General features: G+C 36.1%; 2 protein-coding genes across 2 annotated transcripts in view; one reads left to right on the top strand and one right to left on the bottom strand.

Annotated features, from left to right (window-relative positions):
* The window catches only part of LOC117673204 (uncharacterized), a 36,965-nt gene extending 19,526 nt beyond the window's left edge, over positions 1-17,439 (bottom strand). The window contains exons 1-5 of the mRNA XM_034430458.3: positions 17,182-17,439; positions 16,143-16,223; positions 2,805-2,880; positions 1,107-1,238; positions 93-216 (exon numbers count right to left, since the gene is read on the bottom strand). Coding sequence (XP_034286349.2) covers positions 93-216; positions 1,107-1,238; positions 2,805-2,880; positions 16,143-16,171 — 361 coding nt within the window. The 5' untranslated portion in view covers positions 16,172-16,223; positions 17,182-17,439. The remainder of the gene's footprint in view (positions 1-92; positions 217-1,106; positions 1,239-2,804; positions 2,881-16,142; positions 16,224-17,181) is intronic.
* The window catches only part of CC2D2B (coiled-coil and C2 domain containing 2B), a 65,060-nt gene continuing 57,457 nt past the window's right edge, over positions 17,440-25,042 (top strand). Inside the window, 4 exon segments of the mRNA XM_034430459.3 lie at positions 17,440-17,839; positions 21,224-21,281; positions 21,481-21,549; positions 24,964-25,030. Of these exon segments, the coding sequence (XP_034286350.3) occupies positions 21,237-21,281; positions 21,481-21,549; positions 24,964-25,030 (181 nt within the window). The 5' untranslated portion in view covers positions 17,440-17,839; positions 21,224-21,236.

Below are 25,042 nucleotides of genomic sequence, written 5' to 3'. Positions count from 1 at the left end.
ATTATTCCTATATGATAGCTGGAATCTAAAGAAATACACAACTTCCAATTGTTCTTGCTCTCTAGTATGAAATGATAAAGGCTGTTATTTACCATTGTCTGCATTATCCCATAGAAATTTTCTGACCCATTTTTTAAACAGTAGAATAGTAGGATCATCTGGGACTTCAAGGCCTACAGTAAAAAGTTTCTTATACTCCGTATTTCTGGGCAATTCCTAGCAATGAAAAGATGATAGTTAATATAGTAATTGATTACTAAATATTTTTCATTATTTTAATATTCATTTTTTAAAGAAATTAAGCGCACAATGTCATTAAGTAAACAATCCTATTTTTTATGTTGCAGCAATCTCAACTTGTGTTAGTACAAGTTGACCTCCAAATACAGAACTGAATGTAAGTTCTATGATGGAGATCTTTACGATTTTTTCTTCCTCGCTACATTGCAATATTTAATAGGAATTCTGGTAGTGACAGCATCTGTGAATAAAGCCAAACTGTTATATTGTGGCATGTAACAGAATGGTTAGTTTATTGGTTTTAAAAGTGTTATCACAGGGTTGTCAAACTCGCAGCCATGCCCACGCCCGGTTTAGTGAAGGTAATTTGGAAATAAAATAACTGGTCTAAAGAACTGCAACAGAGTGGGTGCTGCACATACTTCTTGGGAAAGACCATTCCATAAAGTCGACGATGCTATAAAGCAGTGATCCCTAACCTTTCTGGCTCTGTGGATTGGTAGCGTAGACAGCATGATGGCGAGGGGGGAGGGGATAGTTTCACATATGTGCCTGCCACTTGTGCAAATGGACCTTCATGAGCTCACCTGTCGCTTATGTGGCCCAGTTCCCAATGGGCCGCAGACCGGACTCAGGCCATGGACTCCTGCTATAAAGAATACTTATTCTCTCTCTCATGCCTATTAAATTTCTCTTGATGAACGGACCAGGTGGGTAGGTTCATTTCCGGCGAGACGTTGCCTTTATTATAGAACAGTTCTTCTCATGCTGAAGACTGAAAATTCCATAACAACTCGACCTATTTCTAAATTAGTATTGAAAAAAAATGTTTTTATTATCCCTAGCAAATACTAATTTACAATTACCTTAGTATTATAGTATCTTGTTGTATATGTTAAATCAATGATTAAACCAAGCTCCTTATTGAAAGCTTTCACTGCAGCAATGAGATCTTTTGGTGTAAACTTTTGAGGTAGTGGAAGTCGATTATTGATTGCCTAGGTTGGAGAAAAAAAGAAAGTAAGAACAGTATAGAAAGATATTCTTATGCATATAGAAAAATCTGACTCATTACATTTTTTAAAAAATAGTCAAACTAAAAACAAAACACAAGCATTCAGAACAATTAGGTAGTTTCTAAGCAAATAAATAATTGATTTAAAAATAAATAGTACAGCTAGTAATCCTTTAAGGACTGAAGTTGTTTTTCTTTTTACTCTAGTTGTATGTGTTGTTTTACTACAGGGTGACACTGTATAGGGATAACAATAATAAATATTTCATATTTTATATCCCCAGACTGAACAAATGCATAGTCTCTGAAAGCATTCGTCCAATGCCATGATTCTGAATTAACCATGAATAAGTGAAGTTTCTTGTTGTTCTACAGAGAAATAGAGAAGCAGTGTCTAGGTGGAGTAGGTAATTGTGAAGTAAATATCTTTGCATTTCCAGCTTTATGAAGTATATTTCACAATTTAGAACTCTGTATACTGTTAGATAATATTACTATTTATCAGATACAGAGTTGCTTCAGCAGTAAGATGGGTAGCATATAAATTTAATAAATAAATATATGGCAAACAGAAATACTCTTTCTTCCATTTTTGAGGAACATCATCCATAGAACTAGGAACAGTGCTACCCAAATTGGAAAAAAATGTCTGTTCCACCTATGTTCTCAAATTAATTCATATGTGAACCTTATCAGCTTTAATGAGCAAACAAAGGCTAAGTCACATGAATAAAAATATAAGAGGAGTAAATGTACAGCATGTGTATAAGCATATGTATATGTATAAACAAAGTAAATGAAATAAAAAAGAAAAATCAATATATGTTTGTAAAAATAAAATGGGGAAGAATGTAGTAACATCTAAATAAAAGTAGCTTGATGTTTAAGTGCTTGAAGTGAAGTTGATGAATATGTGTATGAAAGTACAGGTTTAATTATTAATGGAAGGGTTTATAATGTATGTGAAAACTATGAGTTGATGTCACCAAGGTTGCTGTGGGTGTATTTGAAAGTAGAAATCCATTGTTTGATGACAGCGTGGTGACAGTTGCATGTTTTGTTTCAGTGAAAGACAATAATGGAAGAACGAGGGGGTGAATTAGGGGAAATTTTGTGCAATATTCTGAATGAATTTGATCACAGAAAAATGTGCAATTATGGAATTGAAGGTTAGCTGTTAAATGCCAGTGTGTATTAAGCTTATTAGATTTGAAAAAACAACTGAGGGAAGATATGATTCCCTCATTAAAGTGAATAGTACAGGTAGCACTGATGACAGATGGACTGTGTATATAATTGGTGATATTTAACAGTACATGAAAAGCTCTTATCCTCTGAAGGGAAGGTTAATAGTCAGCTGTACAGAAGTTCAAACTTAACTACAAGGGTGCTACACTTTTGGCCAGTGTACTCTGAAACACCTCTTTAGAACTGAATCTGTATTATTGCAGAGATTTTACTTATAGTCAAATATTGATTATATAAAATGAATCTCACTTTATTTTCTTTTGTAGTTAATATAACTTCATAGAAATAGTTTTATACATACCCTTTTTAAGGGTACTTTAAAAGCAATGAATCGAGTTCCTGGTATAGGTTGTCCAACTGGTGATACATTCCTCCAGCTAATAAAAAGAAAAGACACCTTTAAATATACAAATGTTGAAAAAATTATGACTGCAATGCTTTATAGAAAACAGTATTGCCCTGATAAAACAATTCACATTACTGAAATAATAACTAATGAATAGAGAATTTGGGGGTCTGAATTTATAGAAGCTATACTGAACTGGAAGCTGGGTTCATTCACCTCTTAAGTCTTCAATCAAAATTAGTTTCTGCTAAAATTGGTAATTAAAAAAAAATCATCTACATGCTTTTCTTAGTCTAATGTCGCCAAGCTTTCGGGGCCTTATATACACATTTTTTTTCATTCTCTTTGCAAGTATGCAAAAATGTTTAATTAATCCTCCTCCTCCTCCTCCATGATCTGTCACTGCTATTATGCTGGGCAAAAGGAATTTCATTCCAAATAACAATTCTCAACTTCTGTAACATATTAAGGTCTTTGTTAAGTTTTCAGGAAATGACAGTAATGCAAAAGAAACAAACATTCCCACCCCAACTAGACATGGTTTTTTCTCTCAAGCAAAAGTACCATGTTTTCCCGAAAATAAGACCCAGTCTTATTTTCTTTTAGGCCTCCCTTAGGACCACCACAGCCAGGCCTCCCACGCCCCGACATGTGTCATTGTGTGTGCCATGCAACCTCCTGCCGCAAATGGCAGCATACCATAGGTATACTTGACATTCTTTTCTGCCTTCTCAGAAGGGAAGCAATAGTGAGAGAAAGTGCAGTCAAGTGGAAATGGTTGGAGTGAACTTAGCAGAGTTTAGCCAAAAGGAAAAGGATAGCTGATGGTAGCTTTTTAAAACATTATTTCCTCAAAAAAAAAAAAAAAAAAAAAATCCTGCAGAAGTCTGCAAAACAGTTTGGAGACAGCTTTACAGCTCAGAGACAGCTTGCATGAGCTGTGCAACAAGCCACAGGGCGTCTGGCCATGAGTGGTTGCAGAAGTCAGGCAGCAGTGCAACAGGTGTCAGAATATGGGAAGCCTGGCTGCTGTGGTCTTAAGGTAAGCAGGTGCAGGGCCCATGGGCCAGCTCCACCCTCCCCACCCCAGCTTGATTTTTACACGTTGTTCTCCCCCAGCTCCGGATTCCCGAGGATATTGACACACACGAACGGTCCTTATCAAATTTATTAAGTAGCAAGAATAAACCAAAGTCCGGCAAAGGTTGGCAACCAGACCAGAAAACAAGATACGTTAAGACTTTTCCAAAAATGCTCTGATGATAATTACAAGTTGTTTCCAGCAAGAAACTTACTAACGGCGTGTGACTTAAATAGGCTAAGGGAGTGGCCAATTATCCTCAAGCCTTACTCTCGAGACCTCCTCCTCCTGAGTAGCCACTCCTGCCTTTTGGCAGCCCTGCGTGCTCGAGCATTGAGAAGAGGCTCGTCCACTTCGCTCCCTCCACTTGAAGGAGCCTCTGGAGGTTCTCTGTCTCTGGCACCATATCCTCTTCAGCCTCCTCGCTGTCCGATGCGAGCGCCGGCTGCTGGTGATACCACACCAGCCTCGTCGGGATCAGCCATGATCCGCGCAGGCCGCTGGCGGGCCACAACACATGCGCCTCATCCCATCTCGTACAACCAGATGGTGGATGGGGCTTAACTAGGGCTTATTTTTGGGATATGGCTTATATTAGGTGCATGCATGAAAATTGGGCTAGGGCTTTTTTTCGGGGTAGATCGTATTTTCGGGGAAACATGTTAGTTTGACTATGCTATAAACTAGTGAGGTTCGTGTATCAGCCTTTGGAAGCATAGGTGTATGGTATCTTTGTAAATAGAAAATACACTGGATCTAATGAAATCTTAATACATGATCCAACCACTTGTGAACTCCACCGACTTCAGCCCCATTTAGAGTACTATAAGATTTGTCCTTAATGTTTTGCTTGATATACAACAGAGATACACAATCTGAGACCCAGAGCCTACAAGCAGCCCTCCCAAATCTTGGCAGAATGTTTTTTAAAAAACTATTTCCTCAAAAAAAAAAATCCTCCAGAAGTCTGCAAAACAATTTGGAGACAGCTTTACAGCTCAGAGACAGCTTGCATGGGCTGTGCAACAAGCCACAGGGCGTCTGGCCATGAGTGGTCGCAGAAGTCAGGCAGCAGTGCAGAATTCTGTCAACTTCAATTTTTTAATGGGACAAATCAGGAAAAAGATTAAATATATGGGGAACAATTACATTCAATTTAAATGAAATTCAAGACAAGGGATTTGTGCCTGGTCTCATCAACTTCTACATCTGGCCCATATATTTCATGAAGAGTGTTCCTCAGAAAAGTGTGGTCTCAGCCTACACATACATAAAATTAATTTACAACAATAACACAACCCAGAATGTGGTATTTACATTTACAGATTTTACATTTCTTATGTTCTTTATGGAGACAAAGGCAATGAAATGAAACATGTTCCAAGAGTGGAATCTAGTATAGCATTTGTTAGCACTGAATTCAACAGAATGTAGGTGCTCCTGATTTTAAATAAATGCTAAGAAACGTATATGCGTATTCTACATTTCTTTCTTTAAATAAAACTTGAGGAAATACAGAATGATTTGCAGAAATTATTTAATATATTATGCTTAACTTCTTTTCTCAAAAAGATTATCTTCTGATAAGTCTAAACTATATTACATAAAACATTTATAAAATTTAAAAGTGCAAGAAGTTATATTAGTCTGAGGACTTCCAGTGGTGACGTTACACTGTAGTGGGCAAATGAGCAGGGCTCCACTTGTTTTCACCTAATTTTCTGTGTTTTTGAGGCCCCCATGGGCGAATCAGATCCTGGAGAGATCGATGGAGTAGAGGGGTATTCTCAGCGTTTTAAGTGGGGAGTGGTGCGAGCTCCCATTAAACAAAAGGAACCCTCCGATCTGGCACAGAAGAAATCGGTAAGAAGAGAGTATAAAAGACAGAAAGGAAAAACTCTCAAGGACTGAAATAATAGCGATATATTAGCAGTGAACCGAGTCTCCTGGAAGGTGAATAAACAGGAAAATTGGCAGTGGGAGCGGAGGCTACGAGCTGTCAAAATATTAAAAGGAAAGTAACGCGTGAAAGCTGTGAGTGAATGTGTGGATTGGGGCTTTAATTAAACTGATTTTGACAACGGTGTTTCAAAAAAGAGAACATCGTGCATATTAAAAGAGGGAGATTGCTGGACAGAACTAGGATGACTGTGCCTTTCTGAATTGAGACGACATCTTGGGGAGGAAAAAAAAACTCCATACATTGGACTTAAGCTTTAAAGAGAAAGAAAAATCCAAAGACATCATAAACCTGGACATAGCGGGTTTATAGTATTTATTTGAAATAAGAGACACAGAAGAACCTTTTAGAAGAGATAGAAGAGTTCTCCCCTTTAAAGAGTCAAAGTAGGAAAGAACTCAAGCCCTTAAAAAAAAAAACTCTTTTCAACGAACAGAGGCTTGATATTGCATCAACCAGCAGATAGAATGAATATATATATATTCTATCTGCTGGTTGATGCTCATGTAAAAGTGTTGATATAATTTTGATTGAATTATAAGCGCTAAAGTACATTAAAGATAGTATAGTATTTTAAGGAATAGAGGTATATAGTAGTTATATATAAATATATTTTAGAAAGATATTCTTAAATGTAATTATCCTTAACTGACTTTAGAGTAAGAAGGAATTTATTTAATAATTATCATTCTGTTAATGAATTAACTAAGAAACTATATTAAGTTAAATAAATTTGAATGTAAAGTAGCCATCATAGAGAAATCTTAGAGATATTGTGGTGTCCAGTGAAATATTGAATGCTACTAATATTGAGGAGGTAGAACTAGATAGATTGCCAGATAGATTGTTATATAGTGTTACTGGAGGTATTATAATATCTATGAGTGAAGGAAATTGGATTTAGTTAATTTAGTTAATTAGAATCTTAATTTAGTTAAGATTCTAAAAAGAAGGGAAGAGGAAAATAGGGGTGGATATATGGTACTGTGGATTTTTTTTTAAAAAAATATCAAGATGATGAATATGGTCACCACAGTTACAAAAATAGGGGGAGGGGGGGAAAACAACCGTGACTATAGCCTCCCCCTCAGGACCACGTTCAGTGGAAAGCATGTTGGGAGGCGAAAAATCTGGCTGCACTGTGAACTTGCAGAGTATGCAATCAACTTTGATGGCAATACAAGAGACAACGATGAAAATGCAGAAGGTAATGACAAAAAATCATGAAGGTATCAAAAACGATATGGGAGAGTTGAAAGGAGAGATACACAGGCTAGATAATAAAATTGGCACAATGCAGGAAACAATAACAAAAAACGAACAGAAGAACAGAACAGTAAAAGCTACAATGGAACAGGTGGGAAAAAAAACTAGATATAACAGAAAGCAGAATGATGGCAGGGAATAGAGATCTAGAAGAGGCTGTAATAAATTTAGAGATGAAAAAAAATCAATATATATAACAGAAAGTAAGGAGGAAGAACTTCCAAAATTAATGGCAGAACTCCTAGCGAAACTCCTCCCAAAAAATAAACAATAAATGGAAAACGAGATAGACGAAGTCTATAGGATACACATGAATTATGCACGTAGACACAAACTCCCTAGAGAGGTACAAATACGGTTGGTGAGAAAGAAAACTAGAGACAAAGTCTACAGTAAAACAAGAGAAGAACCCCTGGTTTATAAAGGAAAAGACATTATAACATTAAAACAGATACTGAGAAGAATAAGGGATGACGAAACTACCAACTTCTCTCTACCCAATTGCTAAAATATAAAGTCATGTTTAGATGGCTCATCCCCAAGGGGATGCTAATATCTTGGCAGGAAAAGAAATTCCACATAGATTCCTTAGAGAAAGCACAAGAATTTTACGATCATTATATAAGTAGGGAGGACGAACTGGATAGCAGAGAGAAAGTAGAAGACAAAAGTCAAGAGGAATAGACATAAGAGGAAAAAATTATGGAACAAGACAGGAGAGAACAGAGGGAAATAGAATGACAGGAGAGAGGAGCCAGGACACAAGCAATTTATTTACAAAACAGAATTTTTTTTTTTACAACAAATTACTTAGGAAAATAATGGAACTTAATTATGAAAATATTTGCATAATAGGCAATTTTAATGTGGTGGTAGATAACAAAAGTGATTATAGGAGCACAAAGAAAAATAATCAGACAAGACGAAAATTACCGAATACGTTTTTTGATATGGTGCAAGAACTTAATTTAAGAGATGCCTGGAGACAGCTAAATCCAGGGAAAAAACAATATACTTTTTTCTCCCACCCCCATAGTTCATGGTCATGATTCGATACGGCATGGATGAATCCAGAACCAATTAATAATTTAGACGGTATAGAGATTTTATCAAATACCTGGGCAGATCATAACCTATTAATGGTAAAATGGAAAGGTCAGAGGAAAAAAGTAAGGTGGACACTAAACCAAAGAATTCTAAAAGAAAAACTGTATGCACAAACAACGGAAAAGGAATTGACTCTCTTTTTCAAAGAGAATAGGAAAGAACATACAACACTACAGAATTTATGGGACACCACCAAGGCATACATGCAAGGAGTATCAATAGCCTATGGGGTGAGGAGAAATAAAGAGAAAAGGAAACAACAAACACTACTACAGGAGAAACTTAAAACACTGGAAGCCGGCCTGCAGAAAGAACCACAGAACGATAAAATTAAAGAAGAAAGAGATTTAACAAAACACAAAATTAATCTAACACAACAAGATGCAATGATACGGAATATAAAAATGTTAAAGCAAAATTATTTCGAAACAGCAAACAAACCGGGAAGATGGCTGGCTCATAAATTAAAGAAGGAAAAAGCTAAAAAGTTGATACAGCACCTACAGGACGAACATGGAAATCTATATTACAAGGTAGAAGAGAAGAAAAATATTATCTAAAATTACTTCCAAACGTTATACAGTCAAGAAAATATTATAGAAGAAAATATTAAAAAGTATTTACAAGAGAGAAAGCTACCAAACGTATCAGAAGTTAGAGAAATGTTAAATGATAAAATAACTTTGATAGAGATGGAGGTGGCAATTAAGAAACAGTTGATAAAATACAGCAATGATGGAATTCTCTTTAAACAACAATAATTTTATACGGATTTTAAACTGAAAGATTATGGTACTTAAAAGTTTACTTTTTAAAGTTTGGCATCAGAAGTAAGCTTATCTATCTGCAGAAGTCATTCCTCTGCATGGGATGCCATCAAAGATGTACCGATGTAACTTTAGAGAGAGAGGGAGTAAAACAATTTTAATTCACCTTTTTGGCTCTGGGATCTAACACAAATTTAGTCTGGTTATACTAGAGCCCGAGAGGCACTGTCAAAAAATTAAATTGGAGGCACCGCCAACAGAACATGCTGCACAGAAGGAAAAAGAAAAGAGGCCCACTGAATAGCGGCATTAAAGCTCTTAGTGAACTTGGTTGTTTTATTAGACACATATGGAAGGAGATGATTCAGTTGCTAACTTGATTCCAAATCTTTAATCAGAATGTTTAACTGGGTTTCAAAATAGACCAGAAATAATGAGACATTGATGTATTGAATCATTACATGATTTTAAGATAACAATAGCCATATTTTGGAGTACCGTAACTGAAATTTCTGTATTATTTTCAAGGCAGACTCATCATAAATTCATTGTAATAACTCCAATGGATAGCTATTTACAAAAAAGGAAAGCAAATCTATCAGTTACAGTTCTTTGTTAAATAATAATGGGCAGCATTAAAAAAAAATCCAGTATCCATTGATAATTGTTTTGATTTTAAATTGAAATCTAATTGAGTACTGGAAAATAGAACATAAAAATTGAAAAACCTGGAAACTTTTAACATAGTAAGATGCAGGAATTTTCCCTTATCATTTTCAGGAACTTAGACATATTTGGACCCTGTTCTTTGTGCAAGTCTAATGGTTCTCGGCCTCATATAACCTTAGAGTGAATTGCAGAAAGACTGCACTTCTACTCAGTGCCAATTATTTCCTATTATTCTATACCAGTTAAAGTAGTTTTGTAAGGAAAATATTTAGTAATAGATCCATCATAATTGTCAGGCATGAAGATCAGGTCTACACGAGAAAGGCCAATTAAATTAATTTATTACTAGTGTTACACCTATGAACAAGAATTTTCTCAACTAAGGGTTAGAACTTGCTAGGACTAAGATAAGGGTCAACTGAATTCAAGGCATTTGGACTTAGCTTGCTAGTGACTATGTAGAGATTCTAAGCCAGGGATGTCAAACTCACATTGTCACGGCGGCGTCATGTGACGTATCAGGACTTTTCTCCCCTTTGCTAAACTATGTGACGCATCTAGCCTGGGGGCCAGGAGTTTAACAGCCCTGTTCTAGGCTGACCCCCCTTTTAACTCCGCTCCCAGATTCTGTCACTCCTTCCCTTACAAAATTACTATAATAATCTCATAAGAACTTAATATTTTGGTGAGCCAATGTTACTGAGTAGCTGAAGTAACAGTTCATTTAGATTGCTGAACACCAACAATATATATCAAATCCTTGATATGATTAAAATTCAATGTATTCTTTAGTTTTTAATCATATTATACATTTTTATTTTTGGATGAGAATATTTATAAAAATGGAGTACATTATTCACTTATAGCTGCTTAAGCTTTGCAATTATTTTATCATTCAATCAAAACACAAACACCACAAATAAATAGTAAGATATAAAGTTAAAGATGTACAAGGAAATGACATGGTACTGTTTATTAAATTTAATGTTATTAAATTTAATGAACTAATTTGTTTTTCATCACTCTACCATTGATCCAAAGTAGAATATGTAAAAGTATTTAATATGGAATAAAAAAAATCATTTTCTAAATTCTAACTACAGAGCAGCATGAAGAAGTAAATTGTCTATGGTAAAAATAGTTAACAGCTTGGAGATTGTAGCTTTCAAGATATCAAACTATTTTAAGTTTTTCCTGTGCAGTGCCCCTCATCTCTTTGTTGTGTTTATAAACTCGGTTATTTCTTGTTATTGCTAGTTTTCAATAGCATTTATCGGAATCAAGGCTAATCTGGGTTCTTTGGCTAGATTTTTATCTTCTAACCATTATCAGAAATATATCATTTATTACATTTATATGCCACTTCCTCATTCTGAAAAATGACTCAAATAATACTGCCCAGTTGGTCATGAACAGCTTATAGGACAGGGGACTAGATGCATTCCTGACTATAAGCAGCAACTGCATATATCCTTTTTTTTTGCAAGGTAGGAAACATACATCTTAATGTAGATAATTTCAGTTTGGAGAAGACGTTAGTGCAAGAAATATACTAGATATAAGGACACAAAAGCCACTTTGTTCAAATGCTGTTCTGAAGCCAATCTGCTTTCATAACTCTCCAAACTATCAACTCTAAACAAGGTGACAGACGCTCTCAAACATGATCAAACTGCAAAAGGCATAGTCCCAGCCCTTGCTAAAAGGATAGAAGTTTTTGTATTTGTAATAGAAAAGCAGAAGTTGGGTATTGATGTTAGGTAAAAAAATGTGTTCTATGCCCGATTCCAGGTTGTAAACTAAATAAATCTGGAAAATCCAGGAAAGCAAACCAAAAACATTTGTATCTAAGGAATAAGGAAGATGTTTAACTAGAAATTGTAGATTACTTTTTTTAAAAAAAGGTACATTGCTATTTAAACTTCTCCGATATCTAATATTAAAAGAAATTCATCATACAACATGGAACCATTTTACATCAAAATTGTCTCTAAATTGGAACAACCAGTATCATCTTGTTGCTTGTCCCATATTTTTTGTTTTCCTGTTGGAAGTCCATTTAAAATGCAGTCTATATTTTTAAAAATGTTACCTCTTCGACTACTATTTTGTATGTGTCCAATGTTTTAAAAAATACTTTTAATTAATATTTAATTCTTTTAAAAAATTCTGTGCCATTCTCTCAGAAAGGGGGAGCAAATGAGCAGTTTCTGCTAATTAACTTCATAGCTATGGAACCAGGTACTATGGTACTATATAATTTATTTTCCCCTCATTTTTCTCTTTTAAATTGCCGGAAAGAAACAAAGGTTTTGTTTCTCTCATAAGAGGTTTCTCTCATAAGAGGTGGGAGAAAGTTGCTAAATGAGGTCCTTCCTTTTTGATGGCAGCAAAAAATACCAACCGATTGACCATGTTAGGAGTCAAGAATTAGGCTCTGCAGACCCAGAGGGCATCTAGGTCTTAAATTTTTATCTGATGAGATCAGCTCTGCTGTTATATTCTAAAACTAGTTTGCTATTTTTCAGAAAAATCACCGAGAACGTGTTTTGTCAGCAGTATCTGAAAAAAAGAATGCGAAATTGTCTATTTCTTAAAAAATAAAAAGGATTCACAATTTTGCTTTGATACTTTCCTGTTATAACCATGGTGAAAAGATTCACCCAACCTATTATCTGACAAAAAGCTATTATTTAAAATGACTGTTTTTCACATGTGCTTATAAACATTTACCCCAGGTGTTCATAACTGATTAACTATAGCTGATTGGTGAAATAAAGAAACAATAGAGCAGTTGAAAATTTTTATTGGACACTCTAGTCAGAAATACAAATAAAGCAAAGCCTTGAAGCTATTTAAATTCCAGGACTGAAGGGTGGTCTGACAAAACGTGTATGTATTTGATTATATATGTGGTTGTTCTATAAAATGACAACAAAACAATGGTGGTTCATAAAACAATTAGCATCTCATATAATGATACCAGATCATTAACATAAACAACTCATATATGTTATAAAACAATGCCAGATATTTGAAATCATTAAATTTTTATTTTCACAGGATATTTCAGAATTGATTGCAAAAAAACATTTAAAAAGAAACTGACTTAAGTACTTATTCAAGCAAATTCCTGTGCATTTATAGAAACGTTTTACAAGATTGGCTTTTGACAAAATAATCCTTTTACAAGAGATCCTAAAATCTAAGAAAATAATAAAACTTTTCAGTATTATTACAAAAACAATTATATAAAAGCATATATTTCAACTATTATGGAAATGATGGCTTCATTAACAATATAGAAATTGAAACTGAAATGTTTGTTAGCTTCAGATATTTATGAATAAAAGCTAAAGATAATTTATTAAGTACTCTTTTTAAGATTTTTATCCCATATTTATTATTTAATAAGTAACTCAAGGCAGCATAGATAATATGTCTTCATCCTCCTATTATCCCCACAACAGTCTTGTGAGGTAGGTTGAGCTGAGAGTGATTGCCTAAAGTCACCCAGCTAGCTTTCATACTTAAGGTGGGAATAGAACTCACAGACTCCTGGTGTCTAGGCCAGAACCTTAACCACTACATCAAACAGGCTCTCAAATATATGACAATTATATTACATTAATTATACATTTCATTTTATTTCTCATATAAAAATAAGAGAAAGTTCCTTGCAATAAAAGACAAAAGTGTATATACTTACAAATAATATATCCACTGTAAAGAGATATTTTAATTACAGTTACAACTTTCTTTCACTTTTATTTATTAAGCCAAAGTACAAATAATTTTAACAGGCATGGGATGAAGATAATACTGTAAATTAAATTACTATAAACACTGTATCACATTTATGAATATAAATGTGCAAAAAATCAAGTATATAATAACCTCAGAACAAACTTCAATAAATTAAGTAATATTTTTCTTTGTTCCACCATGAAAAATTCAAAGCATACTAATGTCTGATTTACCCAATTCAAAGACCAAATAAATATATATATATAATTAAGAGCATCAAAATCTTATGTACTCATGTGTATTTTTACTCAAGTGCTATTTGCACATATCTACTAGAAATATAGAGAACAGCTAAGCGTGAGTTTAATAAATAAGACAACTGAATTTAACTCTTTAAATGCTACCACAACAATCAAACAGGAATGATTTCCAAGCTTTGTATAGCTCAATGTAGAATAGTAACCATCATAGCTATTATTTTTGAACAAGTTACTTAATAAATTAATAAATCTGCCTTCGTCCATAATCTTATTGTGGGTGAGGGGACCAACCTGATTTGTATTATCAAGACCTGGGCCCAGAAGGGGGTATTCCCTTTGGTTAATATATCCATTGTGATTTTAGCTTTGCATCAACGGAGATTTCAGGGAAGGGTGACTATTACCCACAAGTTGTTGAGGGTGCTCTGAAGCTCTGCTCTGCGAATGACCAAATGAGAGATATGTGATATGCCCTAATTTTGTGACTCCTGACAAAGTTCTCCAGATTGTGAATTCAGTAACCTGTTTTTTTGATCTCGGTTCTTCCTGAGTTAAGATGGGATGTAACATGTGGTCGTGGCCATGCAATGGTATTAGTCTCTAATGAAGGTGATGATCTCTCCAGTGTTGAAGGAGGCAGTGGGTATATCCCTTCTCAGGGGGCCATTGCTGGACTTTACATTGTGGACAGTTACCATCCAGTTTCCAACCTTCCCTTTGTGATGAAGGTTGTTGAGAAGGTGATCAGAAGCAGTTGTAGAAAGTCTGGAGGAAGGAGATTAACTGGACCCACACTAATCAGATTTCAGGTTAGGGGAAAATATTAAGACAGTATTGGTTGCACTTGTTGATGATGTTTAGCAGAGCTGAATGAAGACAGTGTCGCCATCCTTGTGCTTCTTGATCTGTCAATCACGGTATCCTCTTGCCCAGTAGCTGTGTGAGTTGTAAGAACTGTGTTGCAATGTTTACATCCTTCCATAGCAGTCCTTCCTAGCTTCAATCTGGACTGCATGTATGAAGTTGTCACTATACTAACCACTCTGGAGACTGTTTGGATCTGGATAGGAAGGAACAGATTGAGACTCGATCCTGATCTCACCGAATGGCTGGGGCTATTTAGGCCCCCTACGTTTGGGACATTTTCATCTTTGGTCTTAGGTTGCATTTTAGACTAGCATGCAAGGGGGGGGGGGCGCTCCTGAACTTGCAAACTACTGAAAAAGCCCGTGACAGCTATGACCAGGAGGATCATTGTATAGGTTCACCTTATGCACCAGCTGCACCCTCCTTGCCTTAACTACGAGGTTCTTCAGAAAGTTACTCATGTCATGATCACTACTGCAAAGCAAGCTACATGGAACTGTCCTTGAAGACCATTCAGAAACTTTATCTTGTTCAAAATGCAGTGGCACAGGCAAGTAATAGCCTTCTTGCATTCTACCCAGGTCATCACTGCTTCACAAACTTCATTGGTTACCAGTTGGCTTCCAGGTGCAATTCAAAGTACTGGTTATCATTTATAAAACCGTTCATGGAATAGTGTCTGGTTATTTGATGGGAGTGCCTTTCTCTGTTCCTGCCAATTCAATGCAATCAGGCAGACTGGGTGTAATCTGTCTCTCTTAAATTAGATGTTGCCAACTTGTGGGACAAGGAACGAGGCCTTCTATGTCACAGTTCCTGCCCACTGGAGTAGAATCCCCACAATGATACATCTAGCTCCTATTCTTCAAAAATTCTGCAAATCTCTGAAAACTTGGATCTGTTCCCAGGCCTAGGCTATAGTGTTTGTGAAACCCATGGCAATGTTTTGGTTTTTATTTAGGTGGTTTTACAGACCACTTTTTAAATATCATGTGTTCTTTTAAAATTATAAACTGCTCAAAATCTTTTTAGAATCACCTTTTTAGAACAGAAATAATGCAATATCTTTGAAGGCTAAGTTAACACTATCAGACATTAATAAAATATAGGGTAATTGCCACTGGGACAAAAATCCTGCAAAAAAATTAAATCATATGTCCAAGTTCTATGAAATTACAGAAAGCGTTCTTGTTTAATCCAAAAGTAAACTGAACCACATGTAATAAACCCGAACTCTTCCATGGTATCATGTTATTTTACTGAAGTAATCTTGGTATCAACCTTCTATGCCATGCCATTGACATAACTGTAATTATAGAGTTAATTTATTCCAAGTCCAAGGTTGAAGATAGAGGAGAAATAGGAGATACTGAAGGCTGATGGAGCATTATAAAATGTGGGTTAAAATACTTACCTGGAGGATGGTAACCTGCATGCTCCTGTTATCATACTCACCTTGTCTTGCAGATTACAAAGATGCTGTTGAGGCAAGAGAGAACCAAGTGGGGCTGTCAGGGGCGTCCCCCCTTTTATCTCTCTAGGGCTAGGCAGTATTTATGAGATACTTACCCATCAGGGATAGTATTCTTCTTTACCATGCTCAATGCTGGAACGGACAAGAGCAGGAGCCAGCAGAGAAAATGGGCAGCACTGCAGCAAATGAGAGAACCACAGAGTTAACATGGTGCCAATCTCTTTAAGTCTTATAGGATCGCCCTGAAGGACCATATTAGACGTGGTTTCAGGCAGCTTTGTTTTGAGAAACCCAAGTCTCGTCTTGAAACAGGGAACCAGGCTCAGCTTTTGAAGCAAAGGCCAAGGGGATAAAGCCTTTTCTCACCATTGCTGCTTAGCATCCGCAAGGTCTTTTTTTCACGGTTGGCGTAGTTGGAAAGGTGCACAACTGAGAGAAAAGCAGTAAAGCAGCAAGGGTGCTTTAAAATTCCTTTGAATGAAGCAGCCCTTTTTGTTTTAAAGCAGTTTTTTTTCCCCCAAACTTGGCCAGTTAAAACTTGGTATAGGGTTTCCTGCTTGAGCAGGGAGAGGAGGTTGGACTAGAAGACCTCCAAGGTCCCTTCCAACTCTGTTATTCTGTTAACCTCCAGAATTTCGGGAGCTGGTCCGCCATCTTAAAGCAGCCAATGGAGGAGAGGAAACACTTCTACAAACCAGGCCCAGCAACCAAGAGGGCCTTCTACCACCTCATTGATTTGGCCTCATGGGCCAAGCAGCCGACGGGATGGGGAGACGAGAGCGACGGGGTCAAGCCATGAGGGGGGCAGTTGTCCTAAGGCTTTACAAGTACACTGAACAATTGGGAGAGCGAAGGAGCAGGGAAGAGCTCAGGCTCGTCTCCCGCAGGCAGCGCAGCGCAAAACTACTCGCCGGGCAGCCGACTTCCAACGCCAGCCTGAAGCCAGCCGTTACGGGGGCCCCAGGGACACCCTGAAGTCCCAGCAGCTTCTTCGCAGAGGATGGCTTGGTCAAGGCGGCAGGTAGTTTTCGAGTCCCGAAATTTGGGGGCCTTGAAGCTACCGAACCGCAGCTTCGCGAAGAACTAGAAAGGGAGCGAAGACCGCGGGCGGTTAGGGAACTTGGCACTTCGTACCCTCAGGCTGGAGTTTGTTTGCAAACAAAGCCAGCCGGCCTTGCAAACGAGAGCCCTCGCGATGCTTTTTGAATTGCGCAGGTGCCTCTAACGTTAGCTCGGTTATAAACGCACGCGCATTGGCGCGTCAGCTACGCCGGGTTCTGTACGCATGCTCGCGCGGGTTTCCCTGGTTCTAGAGCCGGCGAGGCACGAGGTCCGAGTCGGGGAAAAAAAAAAATCTGATTTGTTCTGGGCTGCGTCGGCATCGCCCCCTTCAGGCGGAGGAGAGTTCGTGCGCATGCTCAACATCAAAGCGGGTGGGAGCTACCTGAGAAGGGGAGGTTGGGAAGCGGTTCCTTCCCTCCCCCCACTTTTTTTCTTTTTTTTTAATGTGGGCCAAGGTGTCGTGAGGAGAAAAAAACTAGAAACCGACTCAATTTTAGTTTCGTGTAAGTTCGGCAAGAGGCAGACAGCTAGCAATGCTGGCTATTGGGATACAGTGCCGCAGAAAAGAAATCGTCCCTGTTTTTGAGGGGAAACTGTAACTTTTCATGTCTTTTCACCCTTGCGTACAGTTATTTTGACAGAAGGCTGTGCATGTGGGGAAATACTGTTTCTAGTACACATTAAGAGTTTTGACAAAATCCAGAAAGATAATAAATTGGGGCCAGACAAGGTAAACAAAAAATAAAACAAGTTCGCCGTGAAAAAGGAGTGATTTTTAAGTAATGGCACAGTTTTGATAAATATTTTGAGAAGAGCTTTGCAGCCCTTTTCCCCAAAAACAGTTTTAATACCGAAAGTATACAATGGTTTACTGCAATCCTTGCTTAAGACTATATACAATTCATAATATTTATTTAATCTCCTGGGTATATTTTTATTTAATTTTTTTTATTTATAACGCAACACAATATAACAAAACACATAGCATAAGATCCCTTTTTACAACTTTCGTAACGGCCATCTTCTAATATTTACACCTTTCCCCATTTCCCTTTATGCTGTTCTTTTTCTTCTTGTCCCTTTTTCTCTTATTTACATTATAATTCCTAACAATCATTAATTTTGTACATTTTATACCTTGTCCTATAAACATTTAACTTTTCCCATGTTTTTATTGTTCACTATTTCTAATCTGGGTATATTTTTAATCCAATTTGCTTCTGACCACACCATGCGTTATGTCTGGGATATTTCAAACTCGAGAAAAATGTTTGGAAAAGGATTTCCTTTTCCTATGAAGCAGAATAAAGTACTCAACTGCATAGACTATTGATAGTGGTTGTACAGTATATTAGCAAAAAGCCCAAATTGAAGATTTTCTGTTTATATATTATATAGTTATATATTTTGTATTATAGCTTTCAAGGCAGAACTCAATCAAAACAACTATAACTTACTTTAGTGACAACCTCCTTCCTCCCATTTTTTTAATTAGTTAGATTGAAATTGGCATCAATGTAATCAACATTGATCCTGGTATCATATAGATATAGGTATAGATCTCCTGGGGAAGGGCTTAATAATTGAACTGCCACAGGTGGGACATACAAATGTGTCCTGCTAGCTGATTTTAACATTGTGGCAGAAACATAAGGGAAAGGGGTCTTAAATATTGAAGAACCAATTTGTAATTCCTTGCATCTTTAACATGAATTGGATACAAATAAACAATGCCCAATTGAGCTGATGATCCAGTTGAAGTAGATTAACTTGGATGGAGGCAGCAATGGCGAATCCTCTTATAACATGAGTTAGACTGGCTACCTTGAGAGAAGAACAAAAGAGTCTTTCTTGAAGAGACCCTTCTATATGTTATTGGTTGGTTGGTTTATTCATTATTTTAGAGGTCAACCAACTTCAAATGACTTAGCATACACTTTCAGAGTAAGGAACAATAAAAATTAAGAAACAGATCACAGACATCCAGAAGAGAGACACACATATAACAGCAGCAACAGCAACAAACGTACAGGGGCTAGATCAGGGGTCAGCAACCCACATGTGGCTCTTTCATTCCTCTGCTGCGGCTCCCTGTCACTCAAAATAGGCGTCACAACCACCAATGTGTGACACCTGCTGAGACGTAATTTATTGAGCTTTTCAACCCCTGGTAGGCCAACCATGGATAAATCCAAGAAAAGAAAAGTTTCAGAAGAAAACGGAATGTTTAATTCAACTACATATGCTAGTTCTGTGGCCGCTCAGGAAATAGTCAGGGGAAGGGTTTTGTGGCTCTCTGTGTTTTCTTTTCTGTGGGAAATGGGTCCAAATGGCTCTTTGAGTGTTTAAGGTTGCTGACCACTGGGCTAGATCAAAGATGAACCAGTGAAACCAAATGCAACAGATGCAGCATGGATGGCTGGAGAATTCTGAAAATGGAATCCACACATCTTACTTCATAACCTGCTAAATTTTAGATTCTGTGTGCGGGGAGCTGACTTATATTCAGATCTCTTTCTGCAGAACTCTATTAACAGAATCTTCAGATTTCTATAAGGCTTTCTGTGTAATACTTTCAATGATTTTTGTAGATAAAATCTTTCATATTCAGTCTATTCTGGATGCTTCGTTTGATATACAGACTTCTGATGTACATTGGTCGTCTGGATTTTGATCAACTTTATGTATAATGTCTAAGATTATTATATACAACTTGGTTAACAACATAAATGCTTTCCGTTTAAAGAATGCAATTATTAGATTTCTTCTGTAAAAGCTTGTCATAGGAATCTCAGAGCTGCAGTGAAAACTCATTCTCTAGCCTGTCATTAGGTGATTTAGAGAGAGGCATTTTCAACCACAGATAATTCTGTTCTTTTTTTTAAATTTGGTACTTACATTTGGTACTCAAAGCAAATAAATATTTTGTCAGTACTAAATTTGTATTTGTATTTATTAGTTTGTCAAACATGTACAAGACAGCAGGTATAAATATAAACATGAATATGAATGAAAGAAATTAATATAAATAAATGGGGACAGTAGGACAGGGACGGTAGGCACGCTGGTGTGCTTATGCATGCCCCCTTTACGGACCTCTTAGGAATGGAGTGAGGTCTATGATAGACAGTTTAAGGTTGAAACTGTGAGGGTTAGAGGATGTAACAATGGACTCAGGTAGAGCATTCCAGGCGTTGATCACTCTGTTGTTGAAGTCGTATTTTCTGCAATTGAGTTTGGAGCGGTTTACCTTGAGGTTGTACCGATTGTTTGCCTGTGTATTATTGAGGTTGAAGCTGAAGAAGTTGTGTCCTTGCATACATCATATACATATCAACTTTGTGATATTGTACACTGTTACATACATTACCAATCTGCATTTTAGGGGAAGAATTGACTGATAATTCACAAAACAAAACTGTTCTCACAAATATTATAAATTAGCTGCAGTACTTTATTTGATTTTTTCACAATACATCTTTATATAAGCCTGGTTTCTATAGTACTTACATTTTCTAATCAACATCTTTAAAGTTATGTTGTCTTAAATGTATTGACAGCTCTCACCTTCATAAAATGATTTGGATTCATGTAGATCATGGTAGAATTATAATATTGAAGAAGATTTTATTTGCTGCCTTTTTTTCTGGCACTTCAAAATTTTCATGCCTCCAATTTATCCAGTTCATTAGAGAAATGTTATTGAAAAATTGGAACTTAAATCTATACCTTTTTCAGAAAAAGTTAAGTCAGATAAATTTATCTTTAGGTACAAAGATACATACAAAGGAAATGCAAAAGCAGTGACAAAATTTAAAGTTGTTTCAAGTTTTAAAACAGGATTGAATGTTGGATAACAATGTAATATGAGACATATCATAGTACAATTCCACATAACTACAAGCGATCCTCACTGAACTCTTCAATAACTTTATGTGCAATCAGAAAAATATGCTAAAACATAAATGTATTAAAAAATACATTAAAAACATAGTCCCAACAAATTTATTTTGATTAAAGTAATTGTATTTTATTTTTTACTAATTTTCAAGCTGAAATTATGTTGATATGATATATATATATATTATAAATCTTTATATCTTATATTTTTCAGTTAATTAACATAAATGGATTCTGATGAAGATTTGGAGGCATCACTAGATAAGAGTGAGGCAAGTTATGACAAATACTTTTAAATATATTATTTTCTAACTAATTAATGATTAGATATAATTGTTCTTTAGATAATTTGTTAAATTAAATATTGAGACTAATAAGCATGTGATTATATCCATTGTTTAGGGTTATTTTTTTAAAAGTAGCTTTATATCCTTACAGATAAGCTTTTAACAATTTCCTTTCTTTTTTCAGAAAGAGAAAGTTCAGGAAAGACTTGCAAAGAAAAAAAATTCTTTACCTAAAGGAAGTACTAGAAATCAGGTACTTTTGTCCATATTAAAATAGAATATAGTATATTCTTTAGAATTTTGGACATTCTTCAGAAATTGCTTTTTAGAAAATGCCTCTATGTTGACAACTTTTTCTGTTCAACGTCATTTTTTATTTGTATATTTTCATGAAAAATGCACATATAAACTGCTTTGAACTAAAGAAAAGGTGATTTAAAAAGTATTAAATTAAATATACACAGTTTGTACCCTGAAGTTAATCACAAAACAACAAAAGCAGTACAAGTTATATTTAGGTTTCTTCCAGGTATAGAATAGTTAAAAACGGAGCAGGGAGGAACAACAATGGTTTACTTTAATGCTAGATCAGGGTTATCAAACTGGCAGCCCAAGGGCCAGATGCATCATGTATCACGCTCACCCCAGCTCCGCAAAGGGGAAAAATGTCACAAAATGTCACATGACGGCAACATGACACCACAAGTTTGCCATCTGTGTGCTAGAGGAACTGTGTAGATTTCCCATAAGATACATATTGGGACTGGCATTTCTTAATTTAGGAATTAGCATAAGGTGACCAGATTTTAACATTGGTAAAGAGGGACATTGTGGGCGTGGCTTATTTTGTGGGCGTGGCTAGCTGGTCATGTGACTGGTGGGTGTGGCTAGCTGGTCATGTGACCGGGTGGCCATGGCTATGTGTATAGGGTAAGGTGAACAGATTTTAACATTGGTAAGAGGGACACCATTGTGGGCGTGGCTTATTGTGTGGGTGTGGCTTGGAGGCCATGTGACTAGGTGGGCGTGCTAGCTGGTCATGTGACCGGGTGGCCATGGCTATGTGTATAGGGACTACTCAGAGGGCTGGAAAGTCATTTCTGACAGGTCCTCACACTTTTGACTGGTCCTCACACTTATGACCATCCTCACATTTATGCCCGTGCAGCATTCTTAACAACCATGTCACTCATTTCACAACTGCTTCTCTTCACCATGATGACAAGATAGGGCAAAAATGTAAAATGTGAGGACAGTCGTAAGTTCGAGGACTGGTCAAAAGTGCGAGGACCAGTCAAAAATAACTTTTTCAGCCCTCTGAGTAGTCCATATGCACAAAAGGACTAACCAGAGGGCTGAAAAAAGTCATTTCTGACAGGTCCTCGCACATTTGACTGGTCCTCACACTTATGACCATCCTCACATTTATGCCCGTGCAGCATTCTTAACAACCATGTCACTCATTTCACAACTGCTTCTCTTCACCATGATGACAAGATAGGGCAAAAATGTAAAATGTGAGGACAGTCATAAGTTCGAGGACTGGTCAAAAGTGTGAGGACCAGTCAAAAATAACTTTTTCAGCCCTCTGAGTAGTCCATATGCATAAAAGGATACAGTAATAGAGAGGGATGAAGGAAGGGAAGGGAAATTAGAGTAGGAATGACGGTAAGAGAGGGAGGAAGAGAGGAGGAGAAGGAGAAAGGAAGAGGAAATAGGGAGGAGAAGAAGAGGGTGGGGGGAAGAGAAAGTAAGAAGGAAAGAAAAGAGAGGTGGTAGGTTTGAGGAGAAAGATTGCTGTACAATAAAAAAGATGAAAGGGAAGAAAGCCAACCCCAAACAAATTAAGATAAAGAATGAATTGTTAAACTTTAAAGAATAAAAGAGAACAAATATGAATAAATAGCAATAATTAGAAACACACATACAAACATACAATGTATTTTCTTTGAACAGAATATTTGGCTGGTTCACAAATTTAAACAGTGTTTAGTCATTTCAATTAAATTTACAATTTCTATATTTCCTTTTTGCCATATTTATTCCTCATCTATTTTTTTAAAAAAACAATATTACCCTTCATCCTCATCTCTAATCTTAATCAAATTCAATTTTTCCCTTCTATTCTATATTATACCCCTTCCCATTGTCATCTATTTTTATATCCATCCTCACATTGGTTAATTATGTAATTATGTAATACAGTTGTTTAATACAAATTCAACATTTTAATATAAATCAATTAGTTATATAACTATCTTTTTTTTATATTAACATGAATATTCCAATTATTTCCATGCAATCCAATTTCTTACAAATCAATTAATTATACTTACCAATAATAATAAACCAAATAATTTCCCCCATATATTCCTCCAAACCACAACTTAACCATTTCTGCTTTCAACACAGTATACAATTAATAGTATCTCAATTATTACAATTCCCTAGTTAAAAAGAGCTTTTTTTTCTTTTGTGTTTTAAAATCTTGAACTCTCTTCTTTTGCCCTAAATAATTTCCCATTGTTTGCACCTACCTTTTTTGGTGAGGAAAAGGAAAATAAATCTGCTGCCTAATTTTCCAACGTTGCAAGCAAACAGCAAAGCCAACAGCCTGTTTTACTTTCAGTTTCGTTTTGAGCTTGGTTTGCACAAAGAGAAAAAAAAAACTGCTGAGCAATTTAGCAAGAGCAGAGCCCTGCGCAAATCAGCTGAGAGGGGGAAGCCGAGCTAATCAACGTAGGGCGGCCCTTTGAAGCCCCGCGGCAAGAGTTTAAACAGGTTTTTTCCCTCTAGCCATCAGCTGGGACTCAGGAGGCAGCCGGGACTCAGGAGGCAGAATGAAAAATCGGGACTTTTTTAAAATGCCGCGGGACGCGGGACGAATTGCTCAAAAGCGGGACTGTCCCGCCAAAAGCGGGACGTCTGGTCACCTTAAATTAGCAGATAGCCAATCTGTAGGAGACCATAATCTACGCCGAAAGATAAAAACAAAAAAGCATAGGTAAATAATTATAAAGTAATATAACATTTGAAAAGGTAAATATTTGTTATACTACCTTGCTGATTTCTATTGTTTTCTGCTTGTACTGCACTTAGGTATAAGAGTATATCAAATAAAAATACTAAATACTACTTGTTAAAATGGCAAATGTAATTTAAGTTAAAGGTAATAGAAATTGAGGTCAGTGACCTGTTTGGCAATTGTTGAAAAAATGTTGGGAATTAAAGGAATAGAAAATAAAACTGCCTTTTAAAAAAAAATACACAGTGTAACCCCACAATGCACAATTTGGGTTGCTAAACTTTGATAACTGTATTATAAAAAAGAGGCAAAAAAGAGCAACCAAAATGTTCAAGCTGAGGAAAAGTTGTAATATGAGATACATAAATTAAAGGAGACATGACAGAGATCTATAAAACAAGTAACCATAGTGTATAATGAAAATGGACAAAAATAATTGCATTTTGCATTCATAATTTTTGAATCTGGTCAGCTTATAATTGTGGAAAATAAGAGGATTAAATGGAAAAACCTGGAAAATAAAATGCTTTGCAAATACCTGTCTTGGAGGAAAGATGGGATATACATTTATTAAATCAATTAATCAGTCATACAGGAATGTAGTTCTTATAGTTTATTAGCAATTTTTCTTATTCAATTTAGGAAATTGAAGATAATCTATATGATGAAAGAATACAAATAGAAGCCCAAGAACAAACTCCACAGAAAGGTAATTTAATGT

The sequence above is a fragment of the Pantherophis guttatus genome, chromosome 6 (genome assembly GCF_059756535.1).
Source record: "Pantherophis guttatus breed Tessera chromosome 6, ASM5975653v1, whole genome shotgun sequence".
NCBI classification, from domain to species: Eukaryota; Metazoa; Chordata; class Lepidosauria; order Squamata; family Colubridae; genus Pantherophis; species Pantherophis guttatus.
The sequence above is the reverse complement of the archived record's forward strand: the minus strand, read 5'-3'. Positions and strand labels throughout refer to the sequence as shown.